Genomic DNA, 25216 nt, shown 5'->3' with positions numbered 1-25216 from the left:
AACAACTAATGCTTCGAATGAGGTGTTGATTTTTTGCAACTGTTTAGGCACTTCAATGAAGACTCTGTGGAGATGTGCCAATTGTGATACTGTTTCTTCCTGCAGTCCAATCATCCTTTCCAGCACTGTCATCATGTCTGAATGGCGACGATTTTCTGCGTCCACTATTTTTCCCTCTGAAGCTACAATTGCATCGTATGTGGAAGTTGATGGACGATTTGGCGGTACAACAGTTTCTATTGGCACCTCTTCATGGTCACATGATTGTATTTCAGTCTCTTCTGTGGCGTCATCCTCATCATACTCATCATCCTCATCACCATGATGTTCTAAAAAGAAATGTACACATTATTAAATGGCATGTTAATGTTTGCTGTGTTACTATGTAATTGTACTGTGTCCTAAGTAACACCTAACATGTTAGCATACGTTTTATAACCTCATTAAAAACTACCTTGACTTACGAATAATGTTTGGACTCAGTATGAAATATGAATGAATGAAAAGTTGCTCTAAACTCAGAAGTCCTACATGATAATTAACATCACTAACACAATACATGTTGCCTTACACTTAATTTTCACTGACACTAAGTAATCCTATTTAAAGAAGATGTGCAAAACAAATAATGCACATGACAACATAACATATAGAAGAGCACATATTATATGGCCAGCAAATGATACACTCACCTTCTAGTAGTGTTGAGCTGGCTGACCCAGGTGAAGACACTTGTTCCATCTCAGGTGACACATGTCCTCCAGGGGCAACTATATATAACAATAACATAAGTTTTACATTTACATGTGTAAATATTGAACAAACACTTATTGTATGTTCTGTATTTATGATTAACTAACAACATCAGTTCCTTAACCGAAAATGTGTGTGAAAGTGAACATAAATAGTTGTAATAACACTGTACATGCCTGTGTACTTAGAATTTTTGAGTTCCCTAACATACAACATACTATGTTTCTGCAGTAATGCGTGAGGATAAATAGATTAAATGAGTACATAAAAATCATATGTTGTGTAGTGATATCAGTATCATAATGTACATAACTATCATGAGATGACCATTCACAATGGTTATCATGAAGGTGGTCATATTGCAAAAAGTGTTGTTTTTGGTAGAGGATATGTGTGGTACATTAATCGAAGATGTGGCACACCTGAATGTGGCTGTGACTCAACAAGACAACACATGCAGTGTGTGATAATGTGTCTTTCATAGTAGTTCAACTATAGATATGAGTGAACTAATGTGTGACGTACGCTTTGATAAGTAATGAGTTGTTGGGGCATTTAGTAGCTAGAGTTAAGCTTTCAAATGAGTGTGATTAACTTCAGTTGTGCTATTCAGGTTGTAAGAAAGGTATTCCCTTCCCCAAAAAGCCTAATCAGCCACACCTTTCAATGACTTGAAACAGGTGCAAATGGTGTGAACTAAGTTGACCGTGAAATGAGGCTGTAATTAGTGTGTGTGCTGAACCCCACCCCCTCTGTTGAAGTGTATGCTGTGATGAGATATTAATTGCAGCTGCTTTAACACAATGGTAGATGAGCTAAGTAGTCATCTGCAGTGTTTAAGTTATGAAAACAATGACATAACATATGCTACGTGTGCCTCATTATGCTGTCTGTATATGACATAAAGCAAAAATGGACCTTTTCATAAGCAACTATAGATGTGTTAGTGCCAGTGATGTTTGTAGGCCGTTACATGCAATTTCTTTGATGCATGCTTAAAATAGGCAGTAATGTCATGTTTGTCGGAGTAAAATCAATAAAATACACAATAACATGATACATATTTCTGTTCTGTACCTGTAGCTACTAATAATTTCTCATGAACATGTGTTACACATGTGTACTACCCTGTTGTTCCCCATCTTCGCCCACCATCAATTGCTTCCACTGCAGCTATGCATTTTGGGAATTCACATGTAAATGAGCACGCAATGGCACGTGCTATATTAGTTACTGCTTTTAGTAGGACTACTACATATATGTCTATTTTGAGATATATATATACAGAATCAGACATATACATATATAGATGCAGGTATGCTTATATTGTGAAGACAGTATAAAAAGCAGTGTAACTATGCAAAATAACTGTAAGCAACGACACGCCTAGTACAGTAATATTTATCACCTGCTGGAAATTGTGACGGATAAATTCCAATGTCACGGTCACCAGCCAAGCCTTCCACGACGACGGTAAGTAATTTTGGCCGAAGCAGCTCCTCCAATGGAGTCAATATGAGACGTTGTGGTGTGGGCCCACCTCCAGTGCCAGTAGCATGCACGCGTTGGTCTTGTATTTTCTTTTTCAATTTGGACCTAATATCATCAAATCTTTTCCGACAATGATACTTGTCCCTGACACTATTCCCACAGGCATTGACACCAATGACTATTGTGTCCCACATTTCTTTTTTGCTTGCTGCACTTGTCCGCCCTTGAAAAACATATAAAAGATATGAGGTAAATGAATAATAATATAAGCACCAGTTTCCTACACTGCTAGCTGTTCCAAGTGATAGCAAACATGCTGTTTTATGTGTAATATGTGCAGCACATGAGCATTCACTACTAAACCTATACATGTAAGCAAGGTTGCATTCATATTGTATGCAGTTCTGGCAAATTGACCGCCTGTGTTTATTTGTCCTTGTAAGGCATGATAAAAAGCTGTGTTTCCACACTAATGAACATAGAAAGATATTGTGTACCCATATTTGCATATGAACAAAACTCAGATGACCTAGGATCACATGTATTTGAATAATAAATGTAAAGTTACACTTACCTACTAAATGTCCATATATACTGTCATAGTGCTCCAGAATGCCAGTGACAAGAGCCCTATTTTCCTGGTCATTGAAGCGAGGATTACGTGGCTTCTCCACACGTTTTTTCCGAGCAGGTTTAGGGTCAGAGCTTGGCTGGTGCTGACTGGACTCTCCTTCTTCCAATGGAAGAGCCTCCAAAAGCTGGCCACCAGCAAGCATGCCACCACCATCCACCCCATCAGCAACTGCGCCACCAGCAGCACTCCCAGCACCAGCACTCCCACTCCTAGCACCAGCACTCACACTCCTAGCACCAGCACTCACACTCCTAGCACCAGCACTCCCACTCCCAGCAACAGCACTCCCACTCCCAGCAACAGCACTCCCACTCCCAGCAACAGCACTCCCACTCCCAGCAACAGCACTCCCACTCCCAGCAACAGCACTCCCACTCCCAGCAACAGCACTCCCACTCCCAGCAACAGCACTCCCACTCCCAGCAACACCACTCGGTGCACCAGCAACATCACTCCCCTGAACAGTACGTTCACTCCGACGCGTACTCCCACGAGTAGCACTCCCACTCCCACCAGCATCACTCTTCCCACGCTTTGCGGGCATACTTCCAGCACTCACAAAAAACAGACAATAAATGTACAGGCAATCACACGACCCACTTCCACATATAAAACAAGACAAAGATGTAAACAAAACAACAAAGGACAAAGCTCACCCAATACACAACAAGTCTCTCAGTCAATATGCAAATGTTCAATCGTCCAGCTCTGTGCGTCTCTCTCTCTCTCTCACTCCCAACAACACAGAGAATGATTAGCAGTACACGTTGCCTTTAAATATGGCGCGCAATCAAAAACATGCTTGTTTCGCCTGATTCAGCAAGATTTGTGATTGTGCAACCTAACAGCACCCCGCCACGCACGCCGATACACCTGTGTGTGATCGGCTCATCATCGTGAGAGTGGGCGGATTTGTTTTCTGGTTGATTTTGAATGTATTCGGCACTTACTGCATACGGAGAGGGAAAAACGCCAATAACATGACTAATCGATAAGCTTGCCGATTTCACATAATCGTCGCTTACTGCATGAGGCCCCAAGTCGCAGACTGACCCTGACTTATTTGTACCTATGACTGTACCCTGTTGTTCCCCTCTAGGAGTGACCGGTGGGTGGCAGGAGATAGGGCTACCAGGAGAGGGGAAGAAAGGGCAGCTTGTAGGGCAGCTAGGCTTTCCCATTACCCTGGTGGAGCATCAAGGGGGCTCTCAGTTAAGAGCCCCACTGTTGCAGCCTTGCTATGGGCTGGAGGTATCAGGGCTTGTGGCAAAGTTAGACCACCCCAGGGTTACCTACCAGCCAGGAGCTAAGGCGGGTGCATCCGCACCAGCAACCCTGAGCTCGTCTCCAGTAATGGGGGCAAAGCTTCAGCGAGAGGGGCTAGCGCCGTTAGCACCCAGCTCTAGGGTAGGATTTCCTGGGAGAGGGTTGGGTGGGCTAGTGGTAACCTGGGAGGAAAAGCAGCAGGTATGGCAGCTAGAGTTCCCCATTACCCTAGTGGAGCCTCAGGGGGTCGCTCAGATCGGCAACCCATTGTTGCAGCCTAGCTATGGGCTGGAGGTATCAGGGGCGGTGGTGAGTTTAGCCCACCCCAGGGATACCTGCCAACCAGGCGCTACGGTATGTGCTTTGGCACCAGTGCCCCCGAGCTCCTCTCCGGTAATGGGGAGGCAGTGTCAGGGAGATGGCCTCACTCAGGTAACTATAGTAGCTAGGTCAGGATTGCCTAAGGAGAAGCGGAGTGAGGAAAAGCTACCGGTAGGTAGCCAGCAAGGTTTCTTAGTAAGAACATATGGGCTAGTGGTAACCGGGGGAGAAGAGCCGCAGGTATGGCAGCTAGAATTCCCCATTACTCTAACAGGGCCTCAGGGGGTCTCTCAAATCAGCAACCCCCTGTTGCAGCCTGGCTATGGGCTGGAGGTATCAGGGGCAGTGGCAGGCTTATGCCACCCCAAGCAAACCAAGAGCTAAGGCGGTTGCATCTGAACAGATGCCCCTGAGTGCATCCTTGGTAAGGGGGAGACAAGTTGAGGGAGGTGGCTCACTCAGGTGTCCTTAGAATCCAGGTTAGGACTAGCTAGGGAGAAGCGGAGTGAGGGAAGGCTGCAGGTAGGTAGCCAGCAAGAGGTCTCAGTAGGAGAAGAAGGGCTAGTGGTAGCCGGGGAGGAAAAGCAGCAGGTATGGCAGCTAGAGTTCCCCATTAACCTGGCGGAGCCTCAGGGGGTATCTCAGATCAGCAACCCTCTGTTGCAGCCTGGCTATGGGCTGGAGGTATCATGGCAGTGGCAAGCTTGTGCCACCCCATGGATTCCAGCCAGCCAAGAGCTAAGGCGGTTGCATCTGAAGAGATACCCCTGGGCTCATCCCTGGTAAGGGGGAGACAAGGTCAGGGAGGTAGGTGCACTTGGGTAGTCCCTGTACCTAGGATAGGATTGCCTAGTGGGGAGCGGAGTGAAGGTGGGCTGCAGGGAGGTAAGCAGCAGGAATCATCAGCAGTGGCTGAGGTGCTGAGCCTAGGAGAGGCTAGAGAGGGAGACACTGTGGAGCAGGGGGAGATAGGAGGTCAGTGGGGTGTCAGGCAGCTGGTAGAACCTAGGGATGACTAGGAAGGCAGGAGGTTCCTTGTTCTGACATACCAGGAGCAACCCCCATGACAGATTCCCCAGGGTTCCCAGAGGTAGGGCTGTGGGGAGGTAGGCAGCCAGGAGCAGTATCCAGGGCTAGGGGGGTACAGGAGAGGGTTCTGTCCCCAGCGCAGCCAAGGGTAGCTACAAGGAGGAAGGGCAGCACAGTGGAGGGGAGAGGAGTGATGCTGGCCCTAGCAGCAGTGGTGGTATCAGGTGCTTACTTCCTGGCCTTCAGTTTTGAAAGGGCAGGAGCAAAGCATCTGGGTACCAGGATCCCCAGTACAGAGTACTGGGGTATTGCCTTGTCCAAGGAGGCTCAGGAGAGGGTAGTGGTCAGCATCCCAGGTGGTTTCTGGAATCCAGAAGTAATGCCACTCGGGGTGGGGACTGCCCTAGAGCCAGGGAGGAGAGGCATAGGTATAGCAGAGCAGCTACAGTTGGGCACAGGGCCAGGGCCGGTAGGGTCCCTACAGGATAGTGACATAGCTCTTTCCCAGACTGGTTTGACGGAGAAGCAACGGTCTGTGCTTGTTAGCTGGTCTCTCGCTGGTACAGAGACATGCCAGTGTGTTGAAATCCCATGAAGGTATAGGACTCAAACCCTATTTAAATGAGTGTCAGCCCTATGTCCAGTGTTAGTGTTAGTGTTCTTCGTTGTGACTTCGTTTTGGATCCTGAATGAATTGCCAGTCCCGTTCCTGACTGCTTCATTTCCCAAACCCTAAGTAAGCGTTCATATCTTGTGCATTAATTGTATAATCCGGTGTGTTCTCCTTCTTCAGGGAATAAACTTTCTTTATTATATCTTAGTCGTATTCAGTTCAACCCAGTGAAGTATTTTTTGTGTGTATATCATGACCCTGTCCGATGCTACCGTTATAGTATTAACTGCTAAGGTTATGCAGGGGTTAACGCCACCTGCAACCCCCCCAAAAGGCCAAAACAACCATCAAGGACCAAATACCACCTTCACAACCCCCGCTACCCACAATAAACATAGCACTGGTGTTTAACCCCTTCTTTTCCTTAGCGGTTATCCGCTAAGGAAATGAAGCTGCTTTAATGTAATTTTTATTAATAGTGTGCAGGAGCAGGGGGTCTGAGCAGCGGGTCTCCTGATCTGACCCGCTTTGATTTCAGCCTCAGGGATCCCCTGCTTCCCAAGATAGAGGCCCCGTTATGGGGTGCCGGTATCTCCTATTCATTTAAATGTCCTGCGTCATGTGACCATGGGAATAAATGCACAGGAGATACCGGCACCCCATACCAGGTCCTGTATCTTGGGAAGCAGGGGGTCTCCGAATCTGAAACCAATGCAGTTCTTCTCCGGAGACCCCCTGCTCATCTACACTAGGCATAATATTTTAATTAAAAATACTTTTTTCCAGGCGAGATTTGCGCACATAGAGACGTCTCGCAGAAAGAACGGGCGAGCCCTTTTTGGAGGGATGATCATCTCGGTGCCGGCTACTCGACATTTTTGCAAATGTTCCTATCACTGGTATTCGGGCATTTCTGCATACCGTGATAGCAACACTGCCAAAAATAGCGATTTTTAAAAAAAAATGTTGATTTTTAGTGCATAGGCCACAAAGTAGTGTAATGCTTTTGGATAAACTAAATATGATAATGATAATGCATGATGGAAGGTTCTGCACTTTATTACTTTAGTGCACTTAAAACATGCGGCACATTATTATTTGATTTTAATGTCACATTTTAATATCAGACCTGATGCTTTTTTTTTGGTTTGACAGAATGAATATTTTGGTACTATATATATTGGAACACCACCTCAAGAATTCAATGTAGTGTTTGATACAGGATCTGCAAACCTGTGGGTTCCCTCAGTGTCCTGCTCCAGTGCAGCATGCAGTGAGTATCTGTATAATCTCACCCGAATCACAACGATAGAATGTAACCCACGCAGTCACGGTATAACACGCAGTCACGGTATAACACGCAGTCACGGTATAACACGCAGTCACGGTATAACACGCAGTCACGGTATAACACGCAGTCACGGTATAACACGCAGTCACGGTATAACACGCAGTCACGGTATAACACGCAGTCACGGTATAACACTCAGTCACGGTATAACACTCAGTCACGGTATAACACGCAGTCACGGTATAACACGCAGTCACGGTATAACACGCAGTCACGGTATAACACGCAGTCACGGTATAACACGCAGTCACGTTATAACACGCAGTCACGTTATAACACGCAGTCACGGTATAACACGCAGTCACGGTATAACACTCAGTCACGGTATAACACGCAGTCACGGTATAACACGCAGTCACGGTATAACACGCAGTCACGGTATAACACGCAGTCACGGTATAACACGCAGTCACGTTATAACACGCAGTCACGTTATAACACGCAGTCACGGTATAACACGCAGTCACGGTATAACACGCAGTCACGGTATAACACGCAGTCACGGTATAACACGCAGTCACGGTATAACACGCAGTCACGGTATAACACGCAGTCACGGTATAACACGATGTCACGGTATAACACTCAGTCACGGTATAACACGCAGTCACGGTATAACACACAGTCACGGTATAACACGCAGTCACGGTATAACACGCAGTCACGGTATAACACGCAGTCACGGTATAACACGCAGTCACGGTATAACACGCAGTCACGGTATAACACGCAGTCACATTATAACACGCAGTCACGGTATAACACGCAGTCACGGTATAACACGCAGTCACGGTATAACACGCAGTCACAGTATAACACGTAGTCACAGTATAACACGCAGTCACAGTATAACACGCAGTAACAGTATAACACGCAGTAACAGTATAACACGCAGTAACAGTATAACACGCAGTCACAGTATAACACGATGTCACAGTATAACACTCAGTCACAGTATAACACGCAGTCACAGTATAACACGCAGTCACAGTATAACACGCAGTCACAGTATAACACGCAGTCACAGTATAACACGCAGTCACATTATAACACGCAGTCACAGTATAACACGCAGTCACAGTATAACACGCAGTCACAGTATAACACGCAGTATAACACACAGCCACAATGCATACAGTCACAGAATAATACACAATAACAGTATAACACATTGTCACAGTGCGTACAGTCAAATAATAACACACAGTCACAGTATAACACACAGTAAAACACACAGTACAGTATAATACACAGTCAAACTATAAAACACATTCAGAGTGCATACAGTCACAGTATAACATAGTCATATTACGAACAGTCACAGTATAACACACAGTATAACACACAGTCACAGTATAACACACAGTATAACACACAGTCACAGTATAACACAAAGTCATAGTACTGTATGTACAGTCACAATATAAAACACAGTATAGTACACAGTCACAGTGTGTACAGTAACAGTATAACACACACTCCCAGTATAACACACAGTATAACACACACTCCCAGTATAACGACAGTATAACACACAGTCACAGTATAACACCCTGTATACCACACAGTCACAGGATAACACACAGTATAATAGACAGTATTAAACACAGTTACAGTATAACACACAGTATAATAGTCACAGTGTGTACAGTAACCGTATAACACACTGTGACAGTGAGGGGGTACCCGGGCCAATAATATAGGTATTATGCCTGGCTGGGTGCCCCTGAGCCATATTGGGAAATTATGAACTGTCAGCTCTGCAGCCCAATCATGGAAGAAACACTGTAATTTCAATGTGAATGTATGTGTGACTTTACTATTCCAGGAATGTCAAGCAGCGGAGTTTTTCCTGTTTCAGCACAGACCAGAATAGTAAGACCGTACAGGGGAATTAATTACATTTGAGTCCCCTGGTATATGCCCAAGAACCCCAGAACCAGGGGGGGGGGGGGGGGTGAGTGTCTCCATAGCTGATACCCATTAATACCAGCACTTGAGACCCCCGGCATGCATCCGATGCAGGAAAAATGCATTTACAGACACTTCATTACTTTAGCGGCTAACTGCTAAGGCAATGAAGGGGTTAACCACCCATGCCAGGTTTATTGTGGCTAGCGGGGGTTGGTGAAGGGGGTATGTGGCCCTTGGTTGGTGTTTAGGGCTTGTGGGGGGGTTGCGGGTAGACATGGCATCCCTGAGGCTTTCATGTATGAACTCTGCACAGACACAGACGCACCAAGCTTGGTAGCCATCTGGTTTTTCCGGAATCCATGACTTGGAAATCCTTCAGTTCATACAACAAGCGACAGAGAAGCCCAATGCTACATCCAATATGACAAAAATACACAGTAAAATACTTATATATTATCTTGAAAAATGGTAATTTAGTTTAACCCTTTGGCCAAAGCATCGTAAGCCTGCAAGCCATGTCAAGGCAGACCCAGTTTGCAGAGCCTAACACTACCAGATAAAATACTAATATACCTCTATTAGAATTAAAATTCTCATGTACTGTACCTATATTAGGAGGGAGAAAGACCAACATTAGATCTATATCCAGTAGAATGAAAAACACCTGCTGACTTGGTAAATGGGGAGGGGTGAGCTTAAACCCTGGTAAGGAGGAGCCACTATCCTCCAACAGCTGAGACCAGTTGAAAATAAGTTCATATACAGGTTATAAATACATATACCTATTAAAAATATAACCATTTAATAAAATATACTGTGTCCTGTTTTCTGTGTGCTAAAATATGTGAGTTCCTATTCTGGTGTCAGGAATGGAGTGAGTGTATATATTCCCTACATTCACTAGCCTCATTCTTAGCACTCATTAGGAAAATAACTTTTAAAACTTTTAGACACTGTAAAACCTGCTCAGCTTTAACACTAAGCTGGAGCATCCCCTGAACCCCTACACTAGGTTCAGGATACCTGTGTATGTATCTGGGAACCTCTGCTATACTGGGGAACCCCTGCTACACTAGGGATTCTGTGTATAGCTGCAGATATAGTTTAACCCCTTCATACCCATTTACCTTGTCTAGTTGATGCTGCAGCAGGGATCCTGGCAGTGAGTCGTAATAGCGGATACAACTTTTGGGGTATCCCATAACTTTGGAACCCTGATACATAGACACATTCTGTAAAGACTTTCTCTAACAAGCCCACCTTGAAACGTACAGCCTAGAAATCTACCGATCACAGCACCCCAGTAAAGGCAAAAGACACATACATCTTTAATGTCGCAAGATTGGTATTCAGTCTCAGTAATACATTTCCGACATCTGGGTCCCAGAGCTGAATCTCCAGGACCCCAACACACAGGTCAGGGTTAACCAAATGGGCTTGACCTTTATTGATGAGCCTGGTTAACCCCTTCACCGTCACACCACCCCACTTAAGTTGCAGGCTTGGTTATGCTCGCATCGTCCGGTGGATTAACTGGCCTGTCACGTCTTGAGGTTGTTGTTTCGCTGGGATTGTTCTGGCGTGAAAATCTATCTGTGACAAATAAATCTAACTAATGTGCATAAACCTAGCGCTGTAACTATTCTAAATGTGCTCTACTTGTGACAAATTGATATGATCTATTATAGTAGTGAAAATATACACAGTGATTCCTAAATGAAGACATTCAAAGTGATTGCTGCCTGGGGAACCTCACATACAAGTATTCTCTAGTGTACTTGTTACAACATAAATGGGATAAGGAAATGCAATTCCCGGCGCTTGAAAAATGAGAAGATGTGGTACCAATAAAAGTCCAGAGGGTATTGTCATACTCCTGCAATTTGGATAGTAGTCCAAATGTTCGACAGAATGTTTAACTTGGGCTGCGTTGATCCTTCTAAGCAAAATGGAAGAAACACAAAACCATTGTGCAGCATCCAAGGACGAGACCCCTTATCTCCCAGAAAAAGGCCTACTTACAAAAGAGTAGACAGCTATACTCAGTGGCTAGTGCTTGCTTCGGGATTTTTCAACTGTGGCATTAGCCACCTCCCTGAGCAGAAACTTTCAGCTCAGGTACACCGCAGGATGCCCTCCCCTCCCCCACTTGACTGAGTACAGCACCGATACCGTAATCGGAGGCATCAGTCTGCACCAAAAATCTTTTTGCATAGTCAAGAGCTGCTAGGATGAGTGCGCTGGCTAGCGCTGTCTTGAGTGTCTAAAACACTATTTCTGTGAGGATTCGCCATCCTGGCGGTCGCAGACCGTCTCCTCACCCCAACAAGCCTTCTGTGATGGACACTCAGGATGCGCGGTCATGTGGTCCCAGTACGTGCGTGTGGACCTTGCATGGCCTGATCCCCGTTGGTGGATTTGGACTCCACCCCCCACTCTGACGCACGATGGGTGCGTTTGGCCAGCATCCCTGCTGATGTGTAGTCCAAGCCCCGCCCTGCTCTGGTGATGGAGAGGACCGGCGTGAAAGTGACGCGCGCTCTCGGCTCCGCCCCCTGACCTCCGTGACACGCGCAGGTCAGCGCGCGATTGGTCCTGCCCCCTCTTGTCCTAAGATCATTCAGAATCGGCGTGGGAGTGACACAAGCTCCAGGCCCCGCCCCCTGACCTCCGTGACATGCGCAGGATGGCACGCGAGTAGTTGCGCCCCCATGCCCGATTAGGCTGCATCATAGGGCACACACGTGTGCACCAGCAGCCTATCAGTGCTTACTTCCTGGGTCTGCCCTGGCTGGCTATTGGAGGCTCTGCCTTTATATACCTTCTGTCTGCTCTCATTCTTTGCTGAGCACAGTCTAGTGTGACGCCGTGCCTTGCTGCATTCTAGTTCTTGTGACCTTGTCTTGCCTTGCCTTGCTGATTAACCTCTTGTTTCCTACCTTGCTTGTCTTTTGGATTCCGCACCTCTCCTCTCCTTATCCGGCTATGAACGACTATTCTCCTGTCTCCAGTCATGACCTTGGCTAAGTACTCCAACGATCCGCAACTCTCCACTCCTGAACCTGGCAAGTACTTTGACTATTCTCCAATCTGTAATCCTGACCAGGCTTGAATGACTACTCTACATCCTAGGCGCGCCCGCGTGGCTGTGGGACGGCGTTAACCAATTCCCTACCTCAGCACCGCGGTCGCGCTTCGTTTATGGTGAGCTACGTGTTACAGTTTCACAGACAGGAGACATGGCTACTAGGTAGTCGCTTCTGTGTCAGATCTGTCAAAGGTTTAGCCACGGCGCTGTACTGTGGGACAAACTTCCTATAGTAGCCAGCGGTGCCTATAAAAGCCTAACCTGCGTCTTGGATTTGGGGATAGGCCACTGCACTGTAGTTTCAACCTTAGCTGGTTCAGGCTAGAGGTGTCCTTCGCCCACCCTGTGCCCTAGGCCAAAACATTTTCCATACCTACTAAACACTCGGTGGGTTTCAATGTGAGCCCTGCTTCCCTAATTCTGATCAGCACCACTGCTACATGAACTAGGTGACTGCCCCACATCCCGCTAAACATTGCAATGTTGTCCAGGTATGCCCTTGCATTCTTCATCCCAAATGGCATCACTAGAAATACATAGAGGCCACTTGGAGTAATGAATGCTGACTTCTCCGTAGTCTCCTTGGTCAGTGGGATCTTCCAATACCCTTTGCTCAGATCCATATTAGTCAGCCATATTAGTCAGATAATTTTCCCCTGTGAGCTCATATAACAGCTCGTCCTTGCAGAGCATGGGATAAGCATCTGATGCCGTTCCCGCATTGAGCTGCTGGTAGTCCAGACAGAAGCGGATGGTCCCATTCTTCTTAGGTACAAGGACTACCGTACAAGCCCAAGGGCTTTGGGGCGGTACAATTACCCCTAAGACCAGCATCTCCTCTACTTCCCTCTCTATACTGCCCTTCACCTCTGCTGATACCTGATAGGCATGCTTATGCAGAGGTCTCTGATCACCAGTATCCACTAGATGGTCAGTGATATTTGTCCTACCTGGCTTATACGTGACCAGGACACTATGCTGCACTAACATAGCTTTTGCCTGCACTATATGCTGTGCACTGAGCTGTGACCCTATCTAAAACTGTTCCCCCTTGCCTAGATTCCCCTAGGAGGTTAGGCAGAGCATTGCTCACCAGGTCCCCCATCGGTGGGCTACAGATAGCCATCACTGATGCCACACTGTGTAAAATACTCCTTAAGCATATTAATATGATAAGTCCTATTTCTACCTTTCTCTCCATCGAACTGTACAACATAGTTGCACTCATTCATCCTCCTGAGTACCGTGTATGGTCCAGACCAGGCAGCCAATAATTTGTTCTGACAAGTGTGCCTCAGAACAAGCACCTGCTGCCCAGCGATGAATTCTCTGCTATGGAAATTCTGATTATACCAAGAATTCTGCTTGGTCTGAGCCTCCCTGAGATTGTCCTGTGCCAACCCTATAAGCATTTCTAACCGGTCTCTGAGATCTACCACATTCTTCAGCACTGAAGCATTAGTATTGGTAGTCTCCCCTTCCCATTCCTCCCGGATAGGTCAAGAGGTCCCCATACCCTGTGACTGTCATGGGTGACCAGGCATTTACACCTTTATACCTTTATACCGGGATCATAACATTGATCATTGAAAGTTGATTAAATAAATTGTGGTTAATTCACTTAAAATAGGCAAACACACAGTGAAACACAAAATACATAAGAAAGACATACTTAATGGGAGTCTGGGCTACAAAACTAGACTTTCCTAGCTGAATTAGACATAAAACAAAAGTCTTTGGTTGACCATGACTCAGCCGAAATATCCTGGAACTCAATTCAGCATGAAGTTCCTGACACCACCGCTCTCTTTCCTCCGGAGGTCCTGAAATCACTTTACCGGGAACTAAATTTGGCTTGCAATCCCAGCCGTGACCGCTACATTCCTTTTTGAGAACTTGGTCCCAAAAATGTGGACTTTTGTTACATTCAAATTTGCAGCTGATTTTCTGACGTTAGAATCTCATCATCGGATTGGCTTAGGGATTCATTAGAGCGATGCCAGTCTTCTGAATCTGGGCAAACAATGGCTTTGACTGTGAGGGGGTACTCAGGGCAGAAAATAAAGGTATGTATTATGCCTGGCTGGGTGCCCCTGAGCCATATTGGGGAATTATAGAGTGCTAGCTCTGTGCCCCAATAGTGGCTGCAACATTGTAAATGTATTACAAATGTCTGTGTGTGTCCCACTAGGTATAAGAGGACAATATCAATATCATGAGTTAAACTGTATGTATTATTGTGTCCAGGTTCCCTGTAACCGCGCAAAGTAAAAAAGGTTTTAAAAAAGCAGCAGCTTGCAGCCTAGCACATAGCGTATAGCTAACTGTTGCTAGGAATGTGCTAGAGCGCTGAATTTTGCTGTGCGCACTGCTGGGGTAAAACTAGTAAAAAGGTTATGCTGCAATTTTTATTACGTTTTATAAAAATTGATGAATGAAAGGCCCCTCTTTTAATTGTACTAACATTATAGGCGAGGTGGGTTTTCATTCAAAAACAGAAACACTTAATTATAAGTACCATACTTTAGGGATGCATAGCAGGGAATTCCTGTGAGTGAGTCATGCATAATTTAGCCCCGGACGTGTAAGGTATCACGCTGGCATGGTTCCAGCATGTCTGAAAAAGTCCGGAGTTAAAAAGTTTCCGACTGTTAAAGGTGTGAAGCGAGGCAGAGGAAAAATAAATACTGACATCCTAGCAGATGTCCGGATGTCCAGGTGGAGTAGACGACCTGGTGCCAGAGAAGTGGGCTTGGTTTGGTATGCTAAGCGGCGAATGTGCAAAGTTTGCGCATGTCCTTGGCATACTATGAAGCCCCTGCCGGTGCTGGGCGTTACTGGCAACACCTGAGGATAGATTGGCTGTTCAGTTCCCACTCAGCGATTGGCTGCAGAGGATAGAGATATGGGCTTTAACAGTTTAAAGATTCCTGCAGCCTATCGGGAGATGAGATTCATCCAATGTAACAAGATTCATTGTGCGGTACAAAGATTAAACATCGTAACCAAGATTTATTATCCAGCTTCAAGAGTTCATAAGAACTAAGAACTTCCAAACCAATTCTACAAGGGTAGAACGAAGCGAGCAGTCCCAGCGGAGAGAAAGTGGTTGCGAGCGGCACCACTAGTCAAAGACTGTTTTTGCAGCTTTGCGTATGCACAATCCCTGCTCCTGGGAGATTGTGCTCAGAGACTCTATTTCCAAAGATTTCGTTCTGGAAGTGGAATATTTCGTTTAACTCCGTCCTAGTATGTGCTTTTTCGTAATATTTTGTGAAATCAAGCATGTATGTTCATTGTGTAAATAAATGACAATTTATTTTATCTCTTGCTTTGCTGAATCAAAGGATCCATGTAATTAAGGTGTAAAAAGCATTGGTCTCCTGTGACAATGGCATCCTCTGTGGATTTCATGTCCGATGTCTTTGAAGACCTTCTGGCATCAAAGTTGGTAACACAGTGACTCACTCAATACATAGGATCTGAAAGTCCCAGCTCAAATTACTGTGGACAAAGCATATGTGTATTTTAACACTAACCCTAAATCTACACTTTAACTTTCCTAATTCTTCTTGTTATGGGAAATAGAATAAGAAGTTGCATTTCACTCATTACTAGCAATATTCCCTGTAGAGGGAGAAAGGGGGTGGCCCGGTATTAAAGGGGTTGCACCCCATATGGCCATCCCCTGACCTCACCAGGGAGACAAGGGGTTAAGTGGACTGTGGTCCAGGAATGTGGTTTGCACCTTGTTATATCATGAAAATGTATGTTCCCCTTGTCCCATGCTTTATTATTATGTCAGTGTCTGCACCACACACACACTGGGATCCATCCGGGAGGGCAAGGGTTAATAGTTATTTAGTGATTATAGCCCTTTGTGTAATTTTCCCGCCTTTTCAGGCACCATTTTGCAGGGTCCCATAGGCCGCCATTGGAGCTCCATGCTATTCAATGGCGGATCTAGCTGTTTGGACCTGTTTCCCTCGAAGACCATCAGGTGGCGTCCGAGAGGAGGAGCGGCGGTTTCCCATTGTAAGTCAATGGGCTCTTTGACTTCAATGGAGATTCCTCGACGGCGCTTTCCAGGAACGAGTTGGCTGCCGTCCAAACCGCAAAGCGGATACTTTTTCTGAAAGAGAGCTTTGATCACTGATTAGTCAAGTTCAACGTTAAGTGGCATGGGAATCTCAGGTTCTAGGGCACCCAGAAATAAAATTCTTTTTGCCCCTAGTTCCCCCCTCAATCGACCACCACCGGGTCCCCGATTCCAGGACCCCCGGAAAGGGTCGTGCTGAGAAGAGCGGGTCGCGCCATAGGTTCCAATGGCGGCAGCAGAAGCAACCCAAGAAAACGACTAAGTCAGAAAAGCTACAAACCATGAGCCCATATCTCCGGTTCAGGAGGGTCCAGAGGGAGAGGGTTTGTGGTACCTGTAGTCACTGCTCCGGCATGACTGCAGAACCATCCTTGACACTCTCTGACCAACCCAACGGAGTATGGACCACCTTAAAGGTTCGGGAGTTTTTCCCATAGACTTCAATGGCGGCCGGTTCCCATTGACCGGCTATGGCGGAGAAACCCAATAGACTTCAACGGCGGCGATGCCCCATTGAAAGTCTATGGCAGTGGATTCCCATAGCCGCCAACGTCGGCAGTTTCCCATTGAAAGTCTATGGCGGCGGAGCCTGTTGTTTTCAATGGGGATTTAGTGAAAAACTGTGATTTAATTTACAGCAGAGATTTTTGTATTAAAATAGAAAACAGTTTAAGTAGTATTTGTGTATCTCCGGTTCCGAAGGTCTCATCAGGCTGAAACTTGGAGCATAGGGTGTCCCAGTTCCGGCATTGAGAACTGGGCAGTTTGGACCCATTGAACCCAACAGAACTGGATATTTTAATATGTTGGTGTTTCACATATAATGTCGTATCCCAAGGCAGGGATAAAATCCTGCAGAGAATCCTTTGCACAAAGGGAAGCAGATGGTCAGAGGGGAGACCCAATGTCTAGAGACTAAGTGCTGTTCAAAGGATTTTGACACCCTCACTGTTTACCTGAGGGCGGAGACGCTTCAAACTAGATGGGTTTGTGAGTGTCATATTTTACACCTTCCAACAAAGGGTATCCTGCCAGATATTCCATTTGGCAGACTGGCCGGCGTCCCTGATGTAAATGTGGCGCTACAGAAATGAGACCCCCAGGTTCCTAGTGCGCATGAGCTAACTAGCAGGGGGCATGGATTAAAATGTGTTCCCACAGACTTTAGAGGACGAAGACTGGACAGACATACTCGAGGCGACAGCAAAAACATCGATTTGCACGACATTGAAGGAGAACTCATATAAGGTGTTAATGAGGTGGTATCTCACCCCAGTTAGATTATCAAAATTTGTCGCGGGTTACTCCCCCTTGTGCCCTAGACAATGTGGAGAGCCCGGAGACCTGCTGCACATGCTGTGGTCTTGCCCTCGACTGCGCCCAATATGGGAACAGATTCAGAATTGGCTGGAGAGGATCTTGGGCCTTGAAATTCCTCTAGACCCCTGGCTATTTCTCCTGAATCGGCCACTAGAGGGCCTGTCAAGAGCGGGGAACAAATTGATCGCTCATTTTGCGACGGCGGTGAGGTGTGAGACAGCAGCATTGTGGAAGCAAAATACAACTCCATCGTTAGAAAAGATTCGGAATAGAATTTGGTTTGTTTGCCAGATGGAAAAGTTGACTAGTTTGGTCAACGACACTGGCGCAAATTTCCAAAAAGTCTGGTTCCCCTGGTTGGTACAGACTGACATCACAGGGGTGAGCAATGCCACCATTTGGCTGTAATAATGGAAGGTGAGTTCTCCTTCGACGTGTTCCGGACGGTAATAGGGGGAGTACGAGCCCCAGACACAGACCAGAGAGGGGACGTGGCAAGAACAGCCCAACACTGGGTTGCACGGCGTGAGCCGAGAGTTTCGAGGAGTTACAAGAAGCTGTGGAATACGGGTCAACACCCCCTCCCCATCCCCCCCTACCCCACCTCTGCCCCCCCCCTTTGTGTTACCCCTTCCCCCCCCCCCATTTCCCACATGTGTCTTCCCCGATGTGGCGCAACCCTTTCCCCCCTGAGTCAACGTGTTATGTGTAAGAGAATAAGCAAGTTATGTGGCAACCTCAGCTAATATTGGCCAAAAAATGTATTTACACCGCTGTATGCTTGGAAAACAATGAAAATAAAAAGTTGAAAAAAAAAAAATGTGTTCCCACGTTAAAGATTGGACACAGGTAATTGTTATCCAATAGCCTGTACTCAATGTTAAGGATAGGGTTACAAAGAGATATAAACTGTGGTAACCCCTGTATCCATTGTCTTCAAATACCATCTTGATTGTTACCTGATTGCTGGAGAATTGCTTTCCAATACTTCTTCATTTTCCCAACCCAAAACGTAAGTGTTACCTTTCTTGCTTGTTACTGTACTATAGAGATAGATTTAGAAGATTCTTCTCTGCCAGTGCTCAAAGTGGAATAAATTGCTTCTCTTGGGAAATAATTGTTATTTGATATTGCACTTTATTATTGTTGGGAAAACCAGGAAATGTATGATGGGTAAACCTGTATAATGGTCAAAATGGTCACTCTTTGACAAAGTGCAGTGGATGCACGAAACGCGTCAGAGTCCTTTCTTAAGATGATTTTTTCTTTTTAACTATTTGTCTTTGCTGTTCACTGCTGTGTATTCAACTTTTTTGCATGGAAAATTGACAACCAGCTTCCGCTATTCTTCCTGCTTCTGGAATGCACAAGGCACCTGTTGGCACGCTGTGCACCGCCATTCTTTTCCCTATCTAGGGTGATTTTCTACCTTTGTTACTGTACTATATTGCTGTGTTCACCTATTTAAGGAATAAATATACTTTATTATATCTAAGCCTCGTTCAGTTCAACCCAGTTATTTGGTGTATTATTATAGCCTGTTTCAAAGCTACCGTCACAGGCATTAATAAAACTGGTGGCAGCGGCGGGATTGAACTGAACCTATATTACAGTGTTCTGTGGGACTTTGTGATATAGTGGGAACTCGAGAGTAATTGTGAGTTCCTGGGACTAAAAATATTGAACACACAGTAGTGCAACAGTTAACACAAGTTGTAACACCACCTCACTGCTGCGACCGTGAACTATGAGTGAAGCGGAAGGCTCATCCCACCTGAGGACTCAAACTCAGCTGAAGGACAAGTGCCGTGAATATTGACTGCCTTATGAGACCCATGAGGTTGCAGACATGATAGCGGCAATCAGTGACTATGAAGCCCGGCTTGCAGAGCCACATGATACGGCTCTTGTACAGTCGTCCGGAGATCAGGGAAGGAACCCAGTGCCGGGGTGGCAGAATCCCGAGGAGGGAACGAGTGCACCTCCCGGGACCAGTACAACCGGAGGGGCACTGGTTGCTGCGGCTACCAGTTTGTTCACCCCTGACATGTTGGCACTGATTACTGTGTGGGGTGACAGAGGGACACTGGAGGAGTGGCTGCAGTTTATCACTATGGCAGTGAACAGACCCACTTATTGCCCCCCTGTCCAACCCAGCAAAAATTAACTCAAACTGGACCAGCACAGTCTCACCAAGTTCGTGGAAGGCACTGACCAGATAGACAGTATCTCAAAGAACTTTGAAACGCAGTGCCAGCGGTACAAAGTGCTTCCCCAGCATAGGGTTGCACGTTTGGACCCCTTACTGTCCGGCATGGCTAAACAGACGATAATGGTGCTTCCAGAGGAGTATGCTGATGATTATGACCACCTGAAAGAACTGTTGTTATTTCAGTACGGTTTTACCCCTGAAGCCTACCGTGGTAAATTCCGACAGGAAGAGAGGCAGCCCCATGAGTCCTATGTTACCTACGTGACCCGCATGGCTTTGTACGGGATACGCTGGGTGGAGGGCTATGAGGCCAGGACTTACCATCGCCTGCTGGGCCTCATCTTTCAGGAGCAGCTCATTCAACAGTGCCCGCCAGCGTTGAGGGCTTGGGTGTACGACAAAAAGCCCAAGACTTACCAGGAGGCGGCGAGGCTAGCAGATGACTATGTGGCCAGCCAAGCCCTGATGCCCACCAAGGCACCAGCCAAAGCGGCGGCGACGGCCAAGAAATCTGCTAATACCCTCAATGGATTCAGAGGCCACTTGCGGGCAGCAGTCCACAGAAGGCGGGGGAGCTCCGGCACGAGCGCCGGTGCTACAACTGTAACCGCACTGGTCACATCAGACCAGACTGCCCGGAACCTCTGCGTTCCAGCGGACCCCATCAGGGGCAACGCACCCCAGCTGCGAAGAGCGGTAGCAGGCGTGCGGATGGCTTCCACCAAGGCGACCGGACCGGTCATGGAAACAACTCCCAGCGAGACGTCCCATGCAACACCTGTCCCGGTTTCATCGGTGCCTACAGCCAGGAGTGGAGGACATCTCAGCGCAGACCTGAAGCAGACGGACGGCCGAAGCAGACATCTCACCCCGGTCACAGTCGGTGACCGGCAAGCAGTCGGCTTGCTTGATTCAGGAGCTGCAGTGACCCTGGTCCGACCTGATATGGTCCAACCAGAGGAATTGCTCCCAGGCCCTGGGATGCAGATCACTGTGGCCAACGGAGAGCCACGTTTCTTACAAGTGGCCAAAATCTTTTTGGATTGGGGGAGGGCCAGGGTGTGCGGGAGGTGGGGATTTTACCCGGTTTGGATGCCGAAGTTCTTTTGGGCAACGATCTGGGACCGATGACCGGCACCTACGACCGGGATACCCCAAGCCCGCTGCAGTGACGGCAGTTACCCGGAGCCAGACAGTGGCCATGGCGGCGACGCCAGTCCCCCAGCCTTTGGGACCAACGTTAGCGGAGGGCGCCGAGGAGCCCGGGGAGGTAAGCCAGGATCAGTTGCAACCACAGACTGAATTACTGTTCCCTCTCACCCTTCCCCATTCCCCGGACAATGACATGACTGGGGGGTGGCCAGAATTAGGAGCCCAGTTTAGGGAGGCAGTGAAGGCAGACCCTACCCTGGCCGGCGTGAGACTTCGGGCATCCGACTTTCAAGCAGGGTAAGGCACTGAGCACTGCCTATGGCATAAGGGTATAGAGAAGAAGGGAACCCAGGGATAGAGGAGGGGGTGACCGGTAAGCGACAGCTAGTAGTGCCCCAGGGGTACCGACAGCAATTGTTATGGGTAGCTCACTCTATTCCGTTAGCGGGACATCAGGGGGTCAACAGGACACAATCCCGGTTATTGCTGCGTTACTACTGGCCGGGGGCATCTCGAGATGTGGGCAATTTCTGCCGCTCTTGTGATGCCTGCCAGCGAGTGGGAAAGGCGGGCGACCATGTGAAGGCACCCCTGAAAACCCTACCAATAATAGGGGAACCCTTCCAGAAAGTAGCGATGGACCTTGTAGGACCCCTTATGATTCCTAGCAGGTCAGGGAAGCGCTACATCCTCACGGTGGTGGATTGTGCCACCCGGTACCTTGAGGCGGTAGCGCTTGGCACCATAGATGCCAAGACAGTGGCAGCAGCTTTGCTGAACATTTTTTCTAGGGTAGGTTTCCCTAGTGAGATCCTAACCGATCAGGGGTCGCAGTTCATGAGTGAACTGTTACATTGTCTCTGGGATGCATGCGGTGTACAGCACCGGCGCACTATCCCTTACCATCCCCAGACAAACGGATTATGTGAGAGGTTTAACGGTACCCTGAAGCAGATGCTTCTGACCTATATAGAGGTGGAGGGAAAGACTGGGAGATTCATTTACAGCACTTGCTGTTTGCCTACCAAGAGGTACCGCAGGAATCTACAGGCTTCTCCCCCTTCGAGCTACTATATGGCCGCAGGGTACGTGGACCTCTGGACCTATTCCGTGAGGGATGGGAAGGGGTGACTACTGCTACTGATGCTTCAGTGATCAAGTACGTAGTAGATCTCCGAGACCGGTTAGAGATGCTCATGGGAGATGGCCCAGGACCACCTCAGGGCCGCTCAGACCAAGCAGAAGCAATGGTATGACCGGAATGCCCGTAGCAGAGAATTCATACCAGGACAGCAAGTACTTGTTCTCAAACCCACTCGGGTTTCTGAAAGGTGAATGAGTACAACTACGTTGTACAGGTAGAGCCTGAGAGGCACAAGACATATCACATTAACATGTAGAAAGAGTACAGAGCACCGAGTATGGGAGCAGTAATGGCCATTTGTAGCCCACTGCTGGAGGATCCAGCGAGCAATGCTGTGTCTGATCTCCTAGGGGAGGCTAGGCAGGGAAACACTGTGGAGCAAGTAGATATAGGGGCACAGTTGAGTGCTAGGCAGAGAGGGGAACCCAGGGACATGTTAGCGAAGTTTAGCGCCCTCTTCACTGACATGCCAGGGACCACATATCTCACAAAACACCCAGTGCACACAGGGGACCTGCAGCTTCTGCATAAGCATGCTTATAGAGTGTCAGCAGAGGTCAAGACCAGTATGGAGAGGGAGATAGAGGAGATGCTGACCCTAGGGGTAATTCCTCCATCCCAGAGTCCTTGGGCAAGTCCGGTAGTCCTAGTCCCTAAGAAGGACAAGACCACCCAGTTTTGTGTGGACTACCACTTGCTCAATGCTTGGACGGTGTCAGATGCCTACCCCATGCCCCGCATGGATGAGTTGCTGGATGAACTTGTGGGGGCAAAGTATCTGACCACCATAGATTTGAGCAAAGGCTATTGGCAAATCCCACTGACCCTGGAGGCTAGGGAGAAGTCAGCATTCATCACTCCAAGTGGCATCTATGAGTTTTTAGTGATGCCATTTGGGATGAAGAATGCCCTGGCTACCTACCTGGGCTTACTTAGATGACATTGCTGTCTTTAATAATTCCTGGGACTCCCATTTAGGACATGTAGCTGCGGTGCTAGATAGGGTCAGGGAGGCTGGGCATACCTTGAAACCCACTAAGTGTATGGTAGGGATGGCAGAGGTCCTGTACTTAGGGCACAGGGTGGGTGGAGGGCACCTCAAACCAGAGCAAGCCAAGGTAGAAGCCATAGTTCAGTGGCCTGTTCCAAAAACAAAGACACAGGTCATGGCATTTTTGGGCACTGCAGGTTACTATAGGAAGTTTGTCCCACAGTACAGCGCCGTGGCCAAACCCCTGACTGATTTGACTAAGAAGCAACTGCCTGTGCTTATTACCTGGACTCCTGCCTTTGAAACTGCTTTCCAGGCCCTGAAAACTGCGCTTGCTGGGGCCCCCATACTGGCTGCCCCAGACTATACCAAGCATTTTCTCATTCAGACTGATGCCTCAGACTTTGGGGCTGTGTTGAGCCAGGTGGGGGACGACGGCAGAGAGCACCCTGTGGTACCTCAGTCGCAAACTACTCCCCAGGGTGGTGGCATATGCCACCATTGAGAAGGAGTGCTTGGCCATTGTGTGGGCACTCAAAAAGCTTCAGCCCTATGTATATGGAAGGGCTTTCACGGTCCACACTGACAACAACCCCCTGAGTTGGCTGCAGAGGGCATCAGGTGAGAATGCCAAGTTGCTGAGATGGAGCTTAGCTCTGCAAGAATTTGAATTTATCATTCAGCACAAACAGGGCAGTGAGAACAGCAATGCTGATGGACTTTCACATCAGGACTATCCCTCTGAGACTGAATTCATTAATGGTGCCCGAGGTGCCCCACTCCCCGTTAGGGCCAGTGGGCCACGGGTCACCCATTAAGAAGGGGAGGTGTAGAGGGAGAAAGGGGGTGGCCCGGAATTAAAGGGGTTGCACCCCATATGTCCATCCCCTGACCTCACCAGGCAGACAAGGGGTTAACTGGACTGCGGTCCAGGAATGTGGTTTGCACCTTGTTATATCATGAAAATGTATGTTCCCCTGTTCCCATGCTTTATTATTATGTCAGTGTTTGCACCACACACACACTGTGATCAATCTGGGAGGGCAAGGATTAATAGTTATTTAGTGATTATAGCCCTTTGTGTAATTTTCCCGCCTTTTCAGGCACCATTTTGCAGGGTCCCATAGGCCACCATTGGAGCTCCATGCTATTCAATGGCGGATCTAGCTGTTTGGACCTGTTTCCCTCGAAGACCAGCAGGTGGCGTCCGAGAGGAGGAGCGGCGGTTTCCCAATGTAAGTCAATGAGCTCATTGACTTCAATGGAGATTCCTCGACGGCGCTTTCCAGGAACGAGTTGGCTGCCGTCCAAACCGCAAAACCGCAAAGCGGATACTTTTTCTGAAATAGAGCTTTGATCACTGATTAGTCAAGTTCAACGTTAAGTGGCATGGGAATCTCAGGTTCTAGGGCACCCAGAAATAAAATTATTTTTACCCCTAGTTCCTAGGTCCCCCCTCACTCGACCACCACCGGGTCCCCGATTCCAGGACCCCCGGAAAGGGTCGTGCTGAGAAGAGCGGGTCGCGCCATAGGCTCCAATGGCGGCAGCAGAAGCAACCCAAGAAAACGACTAAGTCAGAAAAGCTACAAACCATGAGCCCATATCTCCGGTTCAGGAGGGTCCAGAGGGAGAGGGTTTGTGGTACCTGTAGTCACTGCTCCGGCATAACTGCAGAACCATCCTTGACACTCTCTGACCAACCCAACGGAGTATGGACCACCTTAAAGGTTCGGGAGTTTTTCCCATAGACTTCAATGGCGGCCGGTTCCCATTGACCGGCTATGGCGGAGAAACCCAATAGACTTCAACGGCGGCGATGCCCCATTGAAAGTCTA

The 25216-nt window shown here is 47.6% G+C and overlaps 1 protein-coding gene across 1 annotated transcript in view; it reads left to right on the top strand.

Moving 5' to 3' along the window:
* The first annotated feature begins 5687 nt into the window (after positions 1-5687).
* Positions 5688-25216, top strand: part of LOC142466876 (pepsin A-like) — a 138496-nt gene continuing 118967 nt past the window's right edge. The window contains exons 1-2 of the mRNA XM_075572477.1: positions 5688-5831; positions 7263-7380. Coding sequence (XP_075428592.1) covers positions 5688-5831; positions 7263-7380 — 262 coding nt within the window. The remainder of the gene's footprint in view (positions 5832-7262; positions 7381-25216) is intronic.

This window comes from Ascaphus truei, chromosome 1 (genome assembly GCF_040206685.1).
Source record: "Ascaphus truei isolate aAscTru1 chromosome 1, aAscTru1.hap1, whole genome shotgun sequence".
In the NCBI taxonomy this organism is placed as follows: domain Eukaryota; kingdom Metazoa; phylum Chordata; class Amphibia; order Anura; family Ascaphidae; genus Ascaphus; species Ascaphus truei.
Note: the sequence above shows the minus strand (reverse complement) of the source record. Positions and strands in the feature narration are given on the sequence as shown.